Below are 15158 nucleotides of genomic sequence, written 5' to 3' on the forward strand. Positions count from 1 at the left end.
ATGTTCCTAATCTAATATCAGAATAAGAGCCTGGTTCATCAGACCAGTGACCCACCTAGTCCTGTTATTAGTAAGGTTGTCTGCTGACTGATAACACTGCTTGATTAATTTTGTTGGGGTGGTATTTTTAATGGGATATATTGTAAACTGCCTTCAGATGCTTTTGTAATAGGTAAAGGTAAAGGGACCCCTGACCATTAGGTCCAGTCGTGACTGACTCTGGGGTTGCGGCGCTCATCTTGCTTTGTTGGCCGAGGGAGCTGGCGTACAGCTTCCGGGTCATGTGGCCAGCATGATTAAGGTGAACCAGAGCAGCGCACAAAAACACTGTTTACCTTCCCGCCGGAGCAGTACCTATTTATCTACTTGCACTTTGACGTGCTTTCGAACTGCTAGGTTGGCAGGAACAGGGACCGATCAACGGGAGTTTACCCCGTCGCGGGGATTCGAACCGCCGATAGGTCATGATATATAAATATTTCAATAAATATGCTCATATTATAAAAATGGCAAAAGCAGCCTTTTAAGCCTGTTTTGCTCAGGTCATGGACCTCGCCTTGATGATGTTGAAGAAGACGATGAAGATGAAGAAATGTTAGCATTTCAACCCCTCTTGGAAAACATGCAAAGGCATGTTTTCTTTGCGTGGAAGGACAAAGAACAGCAAAAGGAGCCTAGATGGCTTTAAAAAAATAAAATCCCGCCGTTTTATTATATTCAAATCCTTCTTTTCTCTTCCCTTTCAGCACTAGGGAGTCCGGCCTGCACCCTCCCCCCTCCCCCTATTCCTCGGACTCTGGGAGAATAAATGGGCGGCGCTGTCGTTCACACTTGGCTACGCATAGAGAAGGGAGTATTCAGAGCCGGGCTCTGGGGTCTGGCAGTGGCAGCTTTGGACAATAGCATCATTAGACACGGAGAGCGAGTCTCCAGTTTGCCGCCACTGAGCTTCCCTGAATAGCCAGCAGCCCCTTGTTCTAGGAGTGGAGCCTTTTGGTGGGGGGAGGGGGTTGAGTGATGGAGGAGAGGGTCTTTTTTTATCAAAGGGGGGGGGATGCAAAAGGAAGATACAATGTCACTTTCTGAATGCCCTCAAAGCTTTGTAAAAACCATTGGGATTGTCAAAGCAGAGGGTCACAGAAGGAAGAAGACAAAGCCTCTCTGCTCCCTTCTCCTCTGTCCCCAAACTCTTTCCCTCCCTTTCATCTCCCAACTGCTTTCACATCCTAAGGTTCCAGAGTGTGAAGGGAGGGGGGACTGTATTAAATCACTTCTTCCCCCACCTTCCTCCGATAAGGGGTGCGTACAAACCATATATTTAAAGCACATTACCCCCTAGTAATTCCGTAATTCACCCCTAAGAGATCTACAGCTCCCAGCACCCTTAGCAAACTAAAGTTCTTGGGATTCTTGAGTGGGTGTGCTTTGCCTGAAGTCCTGGAGAGCCACTGCCAGTCAGTGTAAACAATACTGAGCTTGATGTATAAGGCAGTCAATGTCCAGACTCTCCATAGCTTGGGTTGACCTTGTGGCTCAGGCTGCAAGATTCATGGCATGGCCGGCTCTACCGTTAGGCAGACTGAGGCAGTCACCTCATGTGACAGAAACTGGGGCTGGGGCAGCACTCTTCTCCTACCAGCTATTCCTCTTGACTCCATGATCATGCTATGGAGATCAGAGCTATGTGGGCCTGCCATGGACCCTCTTGGGCCACATTCGCACCATGCATTTCAAGCTCTATGATGCCACTTTAAATAGTCATGGCTTCCCCCCAAAGAATTCTGGGAGCTGTGGTTTGTTAAGGGTGCTGAGAGTTGTGAGAAGACGCTTATTCCCTCGCAGACCTTCAATTCCCTAAGTGGTTTGACAGTTCAATCTCTCTACATGAGGAACTTTGGGAATTGTAGCCCTGTGAGGGGATTAGAGGTCGACTAAAAACTCTCAGCACCCATAACAAGGTGCAGCTCCCAGGATTCTTTGGGGGAAGCCATGGCTGTTAAAAATGGTGTCAGGGTGTTTTGAACATATGCTGTGATAGCGGCCTAAATTAGCCTCCTGACTTCAGGTGCATTGAAGGGATGTTATCAACGCTGACAGGGTTTGGAAACAAGATTCAGTGGTTTATTCAGTCAAATTCAGTACATGGAGAGGGGACTCCATTTTGTCCGTTGCCTCAGGCGGCAAAATGTACTGGGCCAGCCCTGGTTCATGTTGTTACAATGTGTGTGTTTGTGGAGGTGTGTTGGGGGGGGGGGCGTGTAAGCCTGGCGTTTTGCTATTTGAACTCAGGTCAGTTGAGGGGTGAGTCTTGTTGAGTGTGAGAATGCCAACAATTTAAGGAGCCTAATGGACGCTGGAGGTTGTGTTTCACATCTTCTACTTTCAAGCATGTGTTTGAAAGGCTCCCATGTCTGTTTAATTGGCATGTTGTATAATGAAGCCTTCTGCAGAAAGGAGTTTCTCCACACACAAACACCCCTGACCAATTCTGCCATCTGGAAGGATTCCAGAGCAAATGATGCTCAGCCTCTGATCTTATAATGCTGCTAATTTAATACGACTGCAGACAAAAGTTTCCCTTCACTCGCCCTACCCTGCCCTCTACAGGAAGGCTGCATTCTCATGAACCATGAATGGCCAAGGGAGTCAGAGAGAGAGAGCACACCTTTCTCCTTTGCTGTTCACACACAACTATTAAACATTACATTAATTCTACTGCATTTTCCAGGGTCCCCTTGGCTTCCTTGGTGGAAGAAAGGTGGGATATTACTGAAAATAGGGCTTCCAGGACAGTAACGGGATTTCAAAGGCAGAAATGATACCTGGGGGGGGGGGGGGGATTTCTGAAATGTGGTGCTTTGTCCTGGATCTTAGGCAAGTCAATCAAAAAATGCTGGTTTTTTAGCTCAACAACTTTTGAGGTGTCCTGGTTTTTACTTTTTGAAATATGGCAACCCTAGTGAAAAAGGTGTAAGTAAGTAAGTAAGTAAGTAAGTAAGTAAGTAAGTAAATGCATAAATAAGACATTTATACTCCTCTTTTTGAGGAGGTTGGAAACATGAGAGCCAGCGTGGCATCACAGTTAAAGTGTTGGACCACAGCCTGGGAGACCAGGGTTCGAATTCCTACTCAGCCATGAAGCTCACTGGGTGACCTTGGGTCAGTCACTGTCTCTGATCCTAACCTACCTCACAGGGTTATTGTGAGATTATGATGGGTTGGAGGAGAACCATGAGCTCCTTGGAGGAAAAGGTGGCCTAGAAATGTAAGAAATAATAAACTAAAATAAAAATGGTTCAAATCGGTCTGAGCCACAAGCACATGTTTGCAGCCACAGCACAAAGTTAATGGCTGAACATTTTAGTGAACCTGGATGTAAGATCAGATCAGTGTTCCCCAATCTGGAGCCCTCAAAACTATTTTAGACTACAGCTTCCATCAGCTCCATGGGAATTGTAGTCCAAAACATCTGGAGGATGTCAGATTGTGGGATGCTGGACTAGATAGACTAGGGGTAGCCAATTTGGTGCTCTCCAGATGTTGATGGACTACCCAATTCCCAGCAGCCCCAGCAGCCAGCATGGCCGATGGTCACAGGATGATGAGAGAGCGCCATATTGGCTACCCAAAGATAGACCTTTGTTCTCCGCAACTATGACGGTTCTTACATTCACTATCCGTGGTTTTCAAATTGTGTTTCAGAGGACCCTCAGGGAAGGTAATTAATGGTTGGGCAAGCTTCCCTGACAGATATATTCCCCTTCACAGACAGTCTTCTACTGGGCTGCATGCTGGCAAGGGGGTGTTGTCAGATGCCCTCTCAATTAATGAAAAGTGATTATGAAATCAATGGTCAGAGGCTGCAATGCCTCTGAATACCAGTTGCTGGAGACTACAGGAGAGGAGAGGGGACTTGTGCTCAGGTCCTGCTTGCGGGTTTTCTACAGGCCACTGTGAGAACAGGATGCTGGACTAGATAGGCCATGGGCCTGATCCAGCAGGGTTTTCTTATGTTCTATGTTGTGAGGGTGCCTAGTGCCCCTGGGGGACTTAAAGGGTCACTTAGCCCAGATTCCCCTGTAACCTGGTGTCAGCTCTGTCTCTTCATCCCTCCTCTGCTGCACACACACCCCACTTTCCGTTGCTTGCTGTTGATCCCAGGGCCTGTGCTTTAATGATCCTAACAGGCCTTGGATTTACTGTGACATATTGAGTTAATGTTTCCCTTTCCCCACACCAAATCGAGGCCAGCCTCCTCCTTATCGCTAATGCTCCGCTGAGCGAAAACGGATTGCCTCCTAATGGCTTCAATTTAGTTTTTCGTGGAGTAAAGAAAATTTTATTCAATACCTGTTTTCATCTTTATTATATCAGATTTGCTGCCGCTGTCATCAGGCTCATGAGCTGGCTTGTGGTTCGATTAAGGGGGATCCGACCAAGCTGTTTGCCTGAATAAACCTCTCATGAATATGGATGGAGCTGTGACCTGGCCCTTAAACGGGAGAGGATAGAAGGGTTTATTGCTCTGTTCGTAAGCCTTTGCATCTGTAGTGAAGGAAACCAGTCCGCCGGAACCCAATGATATGCTCAGTGATCAGAAAGCACTGGGCACCGTATATGCCAGAGCCAGTTTAGATCCTAGGACGCCTCCTGGATCAGACCAATGCTACACCAGCATCCTGTTCTCACAGTGGCCATCCAGATGCCTGTAGGAAACGTTCAAGCAGGACCTGAGCACAAGAGCTCTTTTCCCTCCTGTGGTTTCCAGCAACTGGTATTCAGGAGCATAGCTGCCTCCAACCATGGAAGCAGAGCACAGCCATCATGGCTAGTAGCCATTGATTTGCCTCTCCCCTGTTTGACAGGTGTTGCATGCATTACTTTTATGGTGTGGAAAGCGAACCACACAAGGTAGCATTTCTGCGGTATGATCTTGAATTGGTTTAATCTTTAGGTCAGCTCCAATCCAAGCGGGTGGTGCTGTGGGTTAAACCACAGAGCCTAGGACTTGCCGATCAGAAGGTCGGCGGGTCGAATCCCCGTGATGGGGTGAGCTCCCATTGCTCGATCCCTGCTCCTGCCAACCTAGCAGTTCAAAAGCACATCAAAGTGCAATTAGATAAATAGGTACCGCTCTGGCGGGAAGGTAAACAGCGTTTCCGTGCGCTGCTCTGGTTCGCCAGAAGTGGCTTAGTCATGCTGGCCACATGACCCAGAAGCTGTACGCTGGCTCCCTCGGCCAATAAAGCCGAGATGAGCGCCACAACCCCAGAGTCGGCCACGACTGGACCTAATGGTCAGAGGTACCTTTACCTTCTCTAATCTGGTGCCCTCGGGATGTTTTGAACTATAGTTTCCATCAGCTCCTGCAGTCCAAAGCCTATGAAGAGTGTCAGCTTGAGGAAGGCTACTTTCATTGATCAGTCAGTAGAGAAGTTCCGTAGCTCAGTGGAAGAGCATCTGCCTTGCAAGCAGGAGGTCTCAGGTTCAATCTCCAATTGCATCTCTAGGTAGGGCTGGGAGAGGCTCTGCGTCCAAAATGCTGGAGAGTCTACGCTTCTAGTCAGTGTAGACAACCCTGAGCTAGATGGACCAGTGCTCAGTATAAGGCAGCTTCCTATGTTCCTGAGAATTTAAATGGAGATGTGAGCAATTAGCGAACACAATTGTTTTGGCTTGTTTCCAGTGCATTTCTGACACAGCCATACTGGAAATCTCATGGTAACGGCAGTGATGGGACCACCAGCCACCCGCCATTCAGAATCTACCAGCGATGGTTTGCTGCTGGAGCCTGGGGCTGAGCTGCAGGACAGTTGCTCAGAATGGCTGCCTGTGCAGCTGTAAATAAAGTTTGCCAAACCCATGTTCTTAAAAACAAGGAGAAGAACATTTTGTAGCATGGGGCATGATTTATTTATTTGAAAACACAAATTATCAAAAACAAAACACCCAATCGCTTTGGCGAGGGTTGTGGACTTTCCCCCTGCATCCGACACAAAACTGTGCTTTAAAACCACATTATAGGGTCACTGTAAACCCTTATTTTACTTAACATCCTCATCAATGAATTATTTATGCCCTCCCGATGTTTTATTCATGATAAATATTAATACCAGTGTCTTTAAGAGGAGAGGTTATTGCTGCAATTTTACCTGGAAGAGATGATATTATTGAAATAAAGTGACAGAGATCCCATTTCTTCACTCGGGGGCTGTTTTTGTTGACAAAGCTCTCCTTCCGGTTAACCCTTTGCCAGCTGGAGGACCTCTATCCTGGGGATTCCTAGAGAGCAGTTATGCCTTCTGAACTTGAATGGTTTTGGGGTGGTTGAGGTTTGCTTTTGTTTTGCTTTGGTCCCTGCAAATCATTAAGGGGGGGGGGGCTTTTTCTGGCATGCCTGCTTTGTGTTTGGACCTGGAGTCAAACCATTTAGTTCACGGAAGTCTTTAAGCTCTGTGATGGTTATTCATTCCTCATATGAATATAACTAATAGCAATGGTGTTCAGTCTTCTAGTGGTGTTCAATGTTCTAGGGTGCCAACACAATTAACATGGGGCATCGTTTGGGGCCTCAGTGTTACCCTGCTTGAACACACTCAGCCCCAAGAACAAGAACACACTCAGCCCCAACAGCCCTTGCTCAGAGATACAGCATCTCTGCTTTGCATGCAAAAGGTCCCAGGTTCAGTCCCCAGTATCTCCAGGCAGAGCTAGGTGAGAACCCAGCCTGAGAGCTGCTGCCAGTCCGTGTAGACAATACAGAGCTAGAGGGACTCAGAATAAGGCAGTTTCCTAGGTTCCATTCCTAAACTTCCATTCGCAAAGCCCTGATCAGCTTCCATGCAACTCTGGGGTTACCCAAACAATTCAGAAATCATTGCTAGGGGCCCTAACCCAGAAAACATTTCACTGAAATGTGTAGCACAATGGAAAAAAGCTTGAGGATAAAACTATGTCCTGGCAGATCAGTTCCAGCTACCCTTACAACTTAGACTGTAGAATTTAACAAAAACATTTACTAAGAGCACTGCTAAAAATAGAGTGATGTTTCTTATGAGCCTCCCTATTGTATAATAGTATTGAGCGCTAATACAATGAGTATGTTCCGATTCTACCTCCACTTTGGTTGGTTGCTGCTCAAAGCCCTTTTCTTAGCACAATAAAATGTAATTAGTGCTCAAGAAGCTTACATAATTTAATAAAATGCTCTCAGATGGCATTAAAATCCAGTTGAAACCAGGGTTGTTTTTTGGTGTTTTTTTCCTGTTGTTAAAAGACGGAGAGGAACAACGGTGGATCCCTTAAAAGCACAATCAGCATGTTGTATTTTCTAAACCCTCCCTATTTAGTGAGCTGAAGCTTATGACAGAGGGGCGTGAGAGGAGGGTGATATGGCCCATGTTTAATGTATGAAGCAGAATAAGAAGTCTCCCATCTGTCGGAGCCCAATGGGAGTCTGGAGATGAATGATGGATCCTTCCTGACATGTCTTTGGTTCTTTCCCTTAAAGAGATACACATGTATTATCTTTGATGTGTGTTGAAGGAAGGAGATTGAGGGGTGTGTGTGTGTGTGTGTGTGTGTGTGTGTGTGTTAGTGTGCAGCCAGGAGGCATTTTGTGTTAAGGGGAGGCTGGCAGGGGGGCAAGGATAAGGCACAGTTTAAAGATGGGCTTTTTGGTTTTGGAGTTGCGAGCACGGATGGAAATATCCTGGAAAAGGATATTGTGGAGTTGGAAAAGGTTCAGGGAAAAGAGCAACCAGAATGATCAAGAAGATGGAGCGACTTCGCCATGAGGTTGCAAAGTTTGGGGCTTTTCAGGTTAGAGGAAAATTGAGCAACAGGAGACATCATAGAGATGCATGAATTGATGTGTGGTGTAGAGAAAGTGGATAGAAACCAGTTTTTCCCCTCCTTCTCTCATCATATTTGAACTTGAAGCTGAATGTTGAAGGGCTGAGAGCAAACGAAAGAACTCATTTGCACACCACGTTGTTAAACTGTGGAACTCACTCCCGCAGTAGGCCGTAATGGCCACCAACTTGGAACAGCTTTAAATGAGGATTAGACAAATTCTTGGAGGAGGAGAGGACTGCTAGCCATGATTGCTACGCTCTTCCTCCATGGTTGGAGGCAGTAATGCTTCTGCGAATCACAAGAGGTGAAATTGCTCTTGTGATTGATTCCTGCTTGCTGGCTTCTCACTGTTGGGCCGGTGTGAGAACAGGTTGCTGGACTTACGGGCCATTGGCCTGATCCAGCAGGCTCTTTTTATGTTCCATGTCCTGGCCCCAGAGCAGGAATATTCCTGAGAATCTCCATAGCAGGAATCCCTGAGGAGATTTAGCTGTTGGTAACATCTGGAGGGTAGTAGCTTGGCAAAGATGGACATAGGCTGCATTTTTTGGATTGCTCTTGACAGTAGCTGTGCCAGAATTTGAAATACAGAATTAACTTTCAGTTCACATTTCTTAGTGCAGAGAGTATTGATCTGATTCGTAGAGATCTTTCCTGTTCTACTTAATTCAAGAGGCTTCTGGAAGCTTCTCTGTGTGAAGGAAACAAGCAGAAGGTTCATTATATTTGGGTTATTCCTTCAGAGAAGCTGAGTAAAGGTGGCTTAAACTGATTCTGTTACAGTGGTGCCCCGCAAGACGAATGCCTCGCAAGACGAAAAACTCGCTAGACGAAAGAGTTTTCCGTTTTTTGAGTCGCTCCGCAAGACGAATTTCCCTATGGGCTTGCTTCGCAAGACGAAACGTCTTGCGAGTTTGTTTCCTTTTTCTTAAAGCCGCTAAGCCGCTAATAGCCGCTAAGCCGCTAATAGCCGCTAAACCGCAAGACGAAGAGACTCGCGGAACGGATTAATTTCGTCTTGTGAGGCACCACTGTATCTCTTTCAGTCAAGGTCATGCTCACTATAAAAGTAGGGCCAGAAGGAGCCTAGGTTTCACCTTTCTCTTTCTATCTCTCTTCCTTCTGGTATGGTGTTCTGTACATGGTTAGGGTTAAGGTTTAGACTTATTGTAAGTTTAAGTTAAGTCTGTTGCAGCTGGATTTCTTATGGACAGTGCCAATCCTGAATGTATTGGATTTGTGACCATTATGCCCATTTGCCTTCAGTAGCAGTAAAGCTCTGCTGGATGAAATACAATTGCCGCTGATCTGTTTTTTTTGGGAATCCTACAAAGTTTTTACTCTGCTAACTATACATTGGAGTTCTGCTCTGGATCTGGAGTAGAATTCGACAACATTTTCCCCCACGTTTTCCTTTCAGCTTTTCCCTTCCTTTTCCCTTTCAGCTATGTCTGACTTCCATATCCACCCCCAGAGTGCAGTGGTGGAAGAAGGCGGCGTGGCCAGGTTTCAGTGCCAGATCCATGGCTTGCCAGAGCCTGTGATCATGTGGCAGAAGAACCATCTCCCCATCAATACAGAAAACGACAGGTAAGGACAGTGGGTCCAGTTCCCTCCAAACAGGGCTGCGAGTGCTGCAGGAGGGGTGTTTTTCAAACTCTGCACTATTCAGAAACACCTTGCAGGTGGAAAGTTCTTCATATTTACTGCGGAACCCGTCGTTTATTTATATCACAAGATTTATATACTGCTTGATTGTAATGAAGCCTCAAGGTGGTTTACAAAAAGGATAAAACAATTGAATTATCAGTAAAATAAATGCAGTTAGAAACAGCTATCAAAAGTATCCAAAAATTAATTGAAATTCACAATAAACTGAAATCCAGATTAAAACACATGCCAACATTCTCCATGTCTGGATAGGCTTGCCTGGACAAAAATGTTCCCAGCAGGTGCTCAAAAGGGTACAGTGAAGGCATTTGCCTGGCGTCAATCGGCAGGGAGTTCCAAAGTGGGGCTGCTGCCACACTAAAATCTAGATTTCTTAAAACCCTTCCAAGCAGTTGGGGCCAACTGGGGGAGGTAGATCCAATTAGTCTGGTCCTTGACCTCAAAGGGGGCCTCCGATTTAGACACCCATTAATCTTTTGGCAACTGATAAGCTTCACAACTTTTTTTCATGTGCATTGGATCAAAATGTGACAAAACCCTCTCAGCTTAGAGCTACAAATTTATGCAAGTGAGAGATGTGATTTGTTAAAAGGGATTTCTTTTTGTTACCTGTTAATAGATTTTAAAGAGTTAAAATTAAAATGTTCATGAAAACCAATAGCAATATATTTGATGGCACAAGATTAGACCCTGATGAATGTATCCTCTCAGATCAGCTGATTATATAAACAAACCACTCACCCTTGTTCTCTTTTTTTGGAGGGAGGTGTGCCTTATTTTGTTTTCATGGGTTGTCCTTTAAATATTTTTTTTAGTGTAGCTAGGGTCCCCAAAAACTGGAAGTGAGATGAGCCTCTCTGGACCCATGGCAAGGCCTGGATGCAGCAGAGGATTCTGGGAAATGTTTTTGGGAACCCTGTGCTTGCCATTGCCTGGACAGATTGGACCTCAACACTGAACTGAGACTGTGCTCCAGAACATGCCTGGCATCCCCCCCTGTTGCCGAGCCTTTCAAGAAAATACTGTGGTTGGCAAGCTGACTTTCAGGGAAGATAGACAGCTATTACTGATCTGGCAAACCCCTGATAAGCTTCTCCGAAGCTGCAGGCTTTGAAAACCAGTGTTCCAGAATAATAGCAGCGCTAAGCTTGATATTATAAATAAGCAAGGGAACTTTCCAATTCATAACCTACCTTCATTCACCTGTCCCCCAACCAATCGCAGAGGCAATTAAACTGGTCAGTGAAAAACATCCCATGATAATCCCAGGGTGTGTGTCTGCGCATTTGAAATGAAGCTGATTCGGGGCAGAGAAAAAGAAGGAACTTCTTTGCGCAGCACAAAGTGGAATTTGCTCTCCAAAGAGGCAGCGACATTCACCGAACTGGATGGCTTGAAAAGGGGGTTAAGACCATTCCCTGAAGGAGAATTAGTCCACAATGGCTATGTTCTGCCTCCCCTGTCAGAGGCAGCAAGCCTCTTGAATGCCCATCGCTGGGAATCGCAGGTGACAGGCAGTGCTGTGGTGCTCAGGTCTTGCCTACAGGCTTCCCATGGGCCTCTGGTTTGCTGCCACGAGAACAGAATGCTGGACTAGATGAGACTTCCACCTGATCTGGCAAGGCTCTTTTTGTGTTCATAGAATCAAGTGTCCTCATTCAATGCACTAAGGATTATTCATTCCTTAGTTATTTGTTAATTTTTCAATCCATTTATTTCCACCACCCCCAATCATGGGTGTATCCAAGGGGAGGAGCGGGGGGGGGAGCAGCTGCCCCCCTTAATCAGTAAAAATACATAGCTAATTGAGGTTCTGCCCCACCCTAACAAAAATCCTGGCTACGCCCATGCCCCAAATTGATTGCTTTATAGCAGCGCCTTCAAAGTAGCTTGCAAATATTAAAATGTTGCTGCTGCTGTTTACCTGCCCTTTACTCTTAAGGTTCCAAGGCAGTTCATAGCAATTAAAATACAATATTAAAAACAATTTAAATAGTTCATAGACATAAGGTGGATCCTAAAAATATACATATTGGGTGTCAAAAGCCAGAGTAAAGAGCTGTATCCATAAAATACATACACAGATGCATAGAATATCATCAAAACAATCCCTTTTTCATTCAGCTAATGCTTACCACATACAAAAAAATAGTATTTTAGTTCAGTTCTGAACTATGAGATCAGGTATACCATGTGATTGTTCATCTATTTCTTTCGCTGATCATTTATCAGTATGCCCCTCAGGCAACTGCTTGGAAGCAGAGTTCGATCTGGCCTGCGTAAGCAGGCGAATAGGGGGCAGGATGCTGAGGTGGCAGAATGGACTACGGCACTACATACTGGAGGTGTTGGATGCCAACTCTGAATGGTCCACCATGTGAAAACAAAAGAAAAAAACCCCCTTGCAGTCAGAAAACTAACATAACAGGGTTCTTTGCTGGATGTGCTAGATTTCTACTTGCAAGGAGCCTTAACAAAACCATAAGGAAGAATTCAAAACATCACCAGCCACCTGCAGTTTGGTGCAGAATACTTTGCCCCCTCATTTTGGAGCAGGCCTTTACCCCTCTAAATACCCATGTACCCGCTACTATGCTGAAAACCCCCCTCACTTTCTTTCCCTTGCATTTCCCTGCTCCTTTAGGTACACGTTGTTGCCCAAGGGCGTTTTGCAGATTACTGGACTGCGAGCTGAAGACACTGGGATCTTCCACTGTGTTGCCACCAACATTGCCAATGTGAAGTTCAGCAGGGGAGCCAGGCTTACTGTGTCAGGTTGGTGTGTTTGTGGGACAGAGGGGGGGCAGAAGCAGGTGGTTTGTCCCACTGATCTCCTACCAGGCCAGCCTATTAATGCAACTCATTTGGCTGCAGTAAAACTGGTGCTTGGAATGGTGTTGGACACCATGTGCTGGCTGGGGCTGCTGGGAATGCAAAACACCTGGAGGTCACTGGTTGGGAGACTACTGAGAAGATAGAGCTTACCTTCACAAAGCTCCCTTTTTTACCCTCCCTGCCCGCTGTGCCCACTGTGCTTGTCAACCTGTCAAAAGTCTTGAAACAACAACCGTGTCCGGATTCTGCAGTGCAGGTGCATAGAGCTGTTTTGCCAGGGGCAAGCAGTAGATGGTTGACATTCCTTGAACACATTGCTCCATAAAGCCGGCTGCTTCTCAGCAGGGGATGTGAAATTCTGCAGCCAGAATCCTACCCGAGAGCCCTGAATTTGTGCAAAGTGCTTCGATGGAAATTAAGGATCCATTTCCTCAAGTGGAATAGAGAGGAGAAGGCAGCAAAGTGGTTGGGGTGCCCCATCTTTTCTCATGCCCAAACACCGCAGACTGGTGGGACCTGAAGGCCACTTCTCTGCAGAACCCAACAGTCCTGGCTCCTGCTCATCACACATAGGCAAAGGCTCTTAACGTACAAGTAAGAAAGATACCTTAATTCGGCCAAGTAAAAGGTACAGGTTCAGCAGCAGACACAGAGTCCCGGAGTTCAAGGTATTTAAAGTAAAGGTAAAGGGACCCCTGACCATTAGGTCCAGTCGTGACCGACTCTGGGGTTGCGGCGCTCATCTCGCTTTATTGGCCGAGGCAGCCGGCGTACAGCTTCCGGGTCATGTGGCCAGCATGACTAAGCCGCTTCTGGCAAACCAGAGCAGCGCATGGAAACGCCGTTTACCTTCCCGCCGGAGCGGTACCTATTTATCTACTTGCAATTTGATGTGCTTTTGAACTGCTAGGTTGACAGGAGCAGGTACTGAGCAACGGGAGCTCACCCCGTCGTGGGGATTCGTCCCGCCGACCTTCTGATCGGCAAGTCCTAGGCTCTGTGGTTTAACCCACAGCGCCACCCGCTTCCCACTATTTAGAACAGGGTATTTAGAACTGGCCAAAAGCAATGGAAATGTCCCACCACTTTCTGCATCCTGCCCACCAAGCTTTTAAAGATGATGCATGACATGCTCCCTCATGAGTCTCTCTCACTTTTCAGGAATGTTGGGCTTGCAAATGCGCTCTCCGTGTGAACCCCCCAAGACCCTTGGCTAGTGCCCAACATGACCAGCTGTTGGTCCTGAGCCTGGCAGGATGCTAAATCAGCCGTCCTTGGCCTGGCCCTATTCTCCAAAGGGACACATTACCTTCTTCTGGCACCCTCTTGAAAGCTGCTTTCCCCATCAAGTCCCACCTCCCTTGAGCCTTGACACCCACTTAGCAAATGGCTGTTCACACCTGCTTACCAACATGTCCTGGAAACCAGCCTTCGGGGAGGAGGAATGAGTCAAACCTCCATCTCTGGTCTGTGGCAAAGCTGACCTCCGGCCAAAAACGGCATTCCTTTCATGCCTCTGCGGCCCAAGCTGACACTGCTTGCTTTTTGGTGATGAGCAGAACCTGACCGAGCAAGCAGCTCTCCCAACAGCTTAATCTTAGAGCTAAGGTGATCCCAAGGGGAGCTGTCCAGGGCGGCAAGTGAATTGGTGTCAGGGGAGAGGGACCTACCTCAGTGATAGAACATCTGCTTTGCATACAGAAGGGACCAGGTTCAATCCTTGACGTCTCCAGATAGGAGTTGGAAAAAAGTCTTACCTGAATCCTTGGAGGGCTGCTATCAGTCAGGGCTGAGCTAGTTGGTCTGACTCAGTATAAGGCAGCATGCAGTGTAGGATTTAGAGGCATAGTTTGTTTATTTGTTTGTTTGTTTGTTTATTGCATTTAAACACCACCTTTGTCTTCCAAGGGTCTAAAATATGGTGTACATGGTTCTTCTTCTTCCCATTTCATCACCATAACAACCCTATGAGGTAGGTTAGGCTAAGAGATGGGATGTTGAGTGGCCCAGAGTCACTCACTGAGCTTCATGGCTGAGTGGGGATTCGAACCCAACTCTCCCCACGTCCCAGTCCAACACTAACCATTATTATGCCACACTGACTCTTTTAAAAGATTGTATAATAAACCAGTCGGGCCTCGTGGCTTTACCTTGGAACCTTTGTGGACATCTGCTCACGGGAGCCAAGCCTAGTGAACTAGGGTGTTGTGGGTGTTTCAGCTTCCAGATCATTGCTGTTTTAGGGTGGGATTGAACCGCATCCCAGCAAATTCAGGTTGCCCAATTATAGTTGACTGTGAGGTCTTGTGCAACAAACCTGCTTCCCCAAATTATCAGGCTTTTTGCAGCGAGGAAAGCGACAGGGCAGTGCATTGAAAATTGTGGAATTACACTTGCTTTGATGCAAGGTTGTGTAACCTCCCCCATAAACAAATCAGAATCATTAAATAGCCAGTGTTGTCTAATTTCCCTGCTCAATGAACAGGTTGCCTGGAAGTGCCCCCTTCAGCTGTAGAAGGGAATAGCCTGATGCAGCATCTGCTCCTGTGACTGGCAGGCAACATGAAGCTTCCTGATTGGCCAAGCCTGGTATAAATTCCAGGAGTCAGCCCCTTGTGCTCTTTCCTGGTCAAGAGAACCTCCTCCCTGCAGCATTTCAGCCTCTGCAGTGAGTGGGAAGGCAGGCAGGTTTGGGTCATGGCTGCCTTCTCATACGAACACTAGGAACTGCCTGCCATTGAGTCAGGCCATTGGCTCAACTAGTTCAGTACTGTGCCACAATGACCGGCAGAAGC

The 15158-nt window shown here is 46.7% G+C and overlaps 1 protein-coding gene across 1 annotated transcript in view; it reads left to right on the forward strand.

Moving 5' to 3' along the window:
• IGDCC3 (immunoglobulin superfamily DCC subclass member 3) overlaps window positions 1-15158 on the forward strand; it is a 122435-nt gene that overhangs the window by 68339 nt on the left and 38938 nt on the right. The window contains exons 3-4 of the mRNA XM_080982131.1: window positions 9303-9447; window positions 12173-12303. Of these exons, the coding sequence (XP_080838257.1) occupies window positions 9303-9447; window positions 12173-12303 (276 nt within the window). The remainder of the gene's footprint in view (window positions 1-9302; window positions 9448-12172; window positions 12304-15158) is intronic.

The sequence above is a fragment of the Podarcis pityusensis genome (genome assembly GCF_964106645.2).
Source record: "Podarcis pityusensis genome assembly, chromosome: 14".
In the NCBI taxonomy this organism is placed as follows: domain Eukaryota; kingdom Metazoa; phylum Chordata; class Lepidosauria; order Squamata; family Lacertidae; genus Podarcis; species Podarcis pityusensis.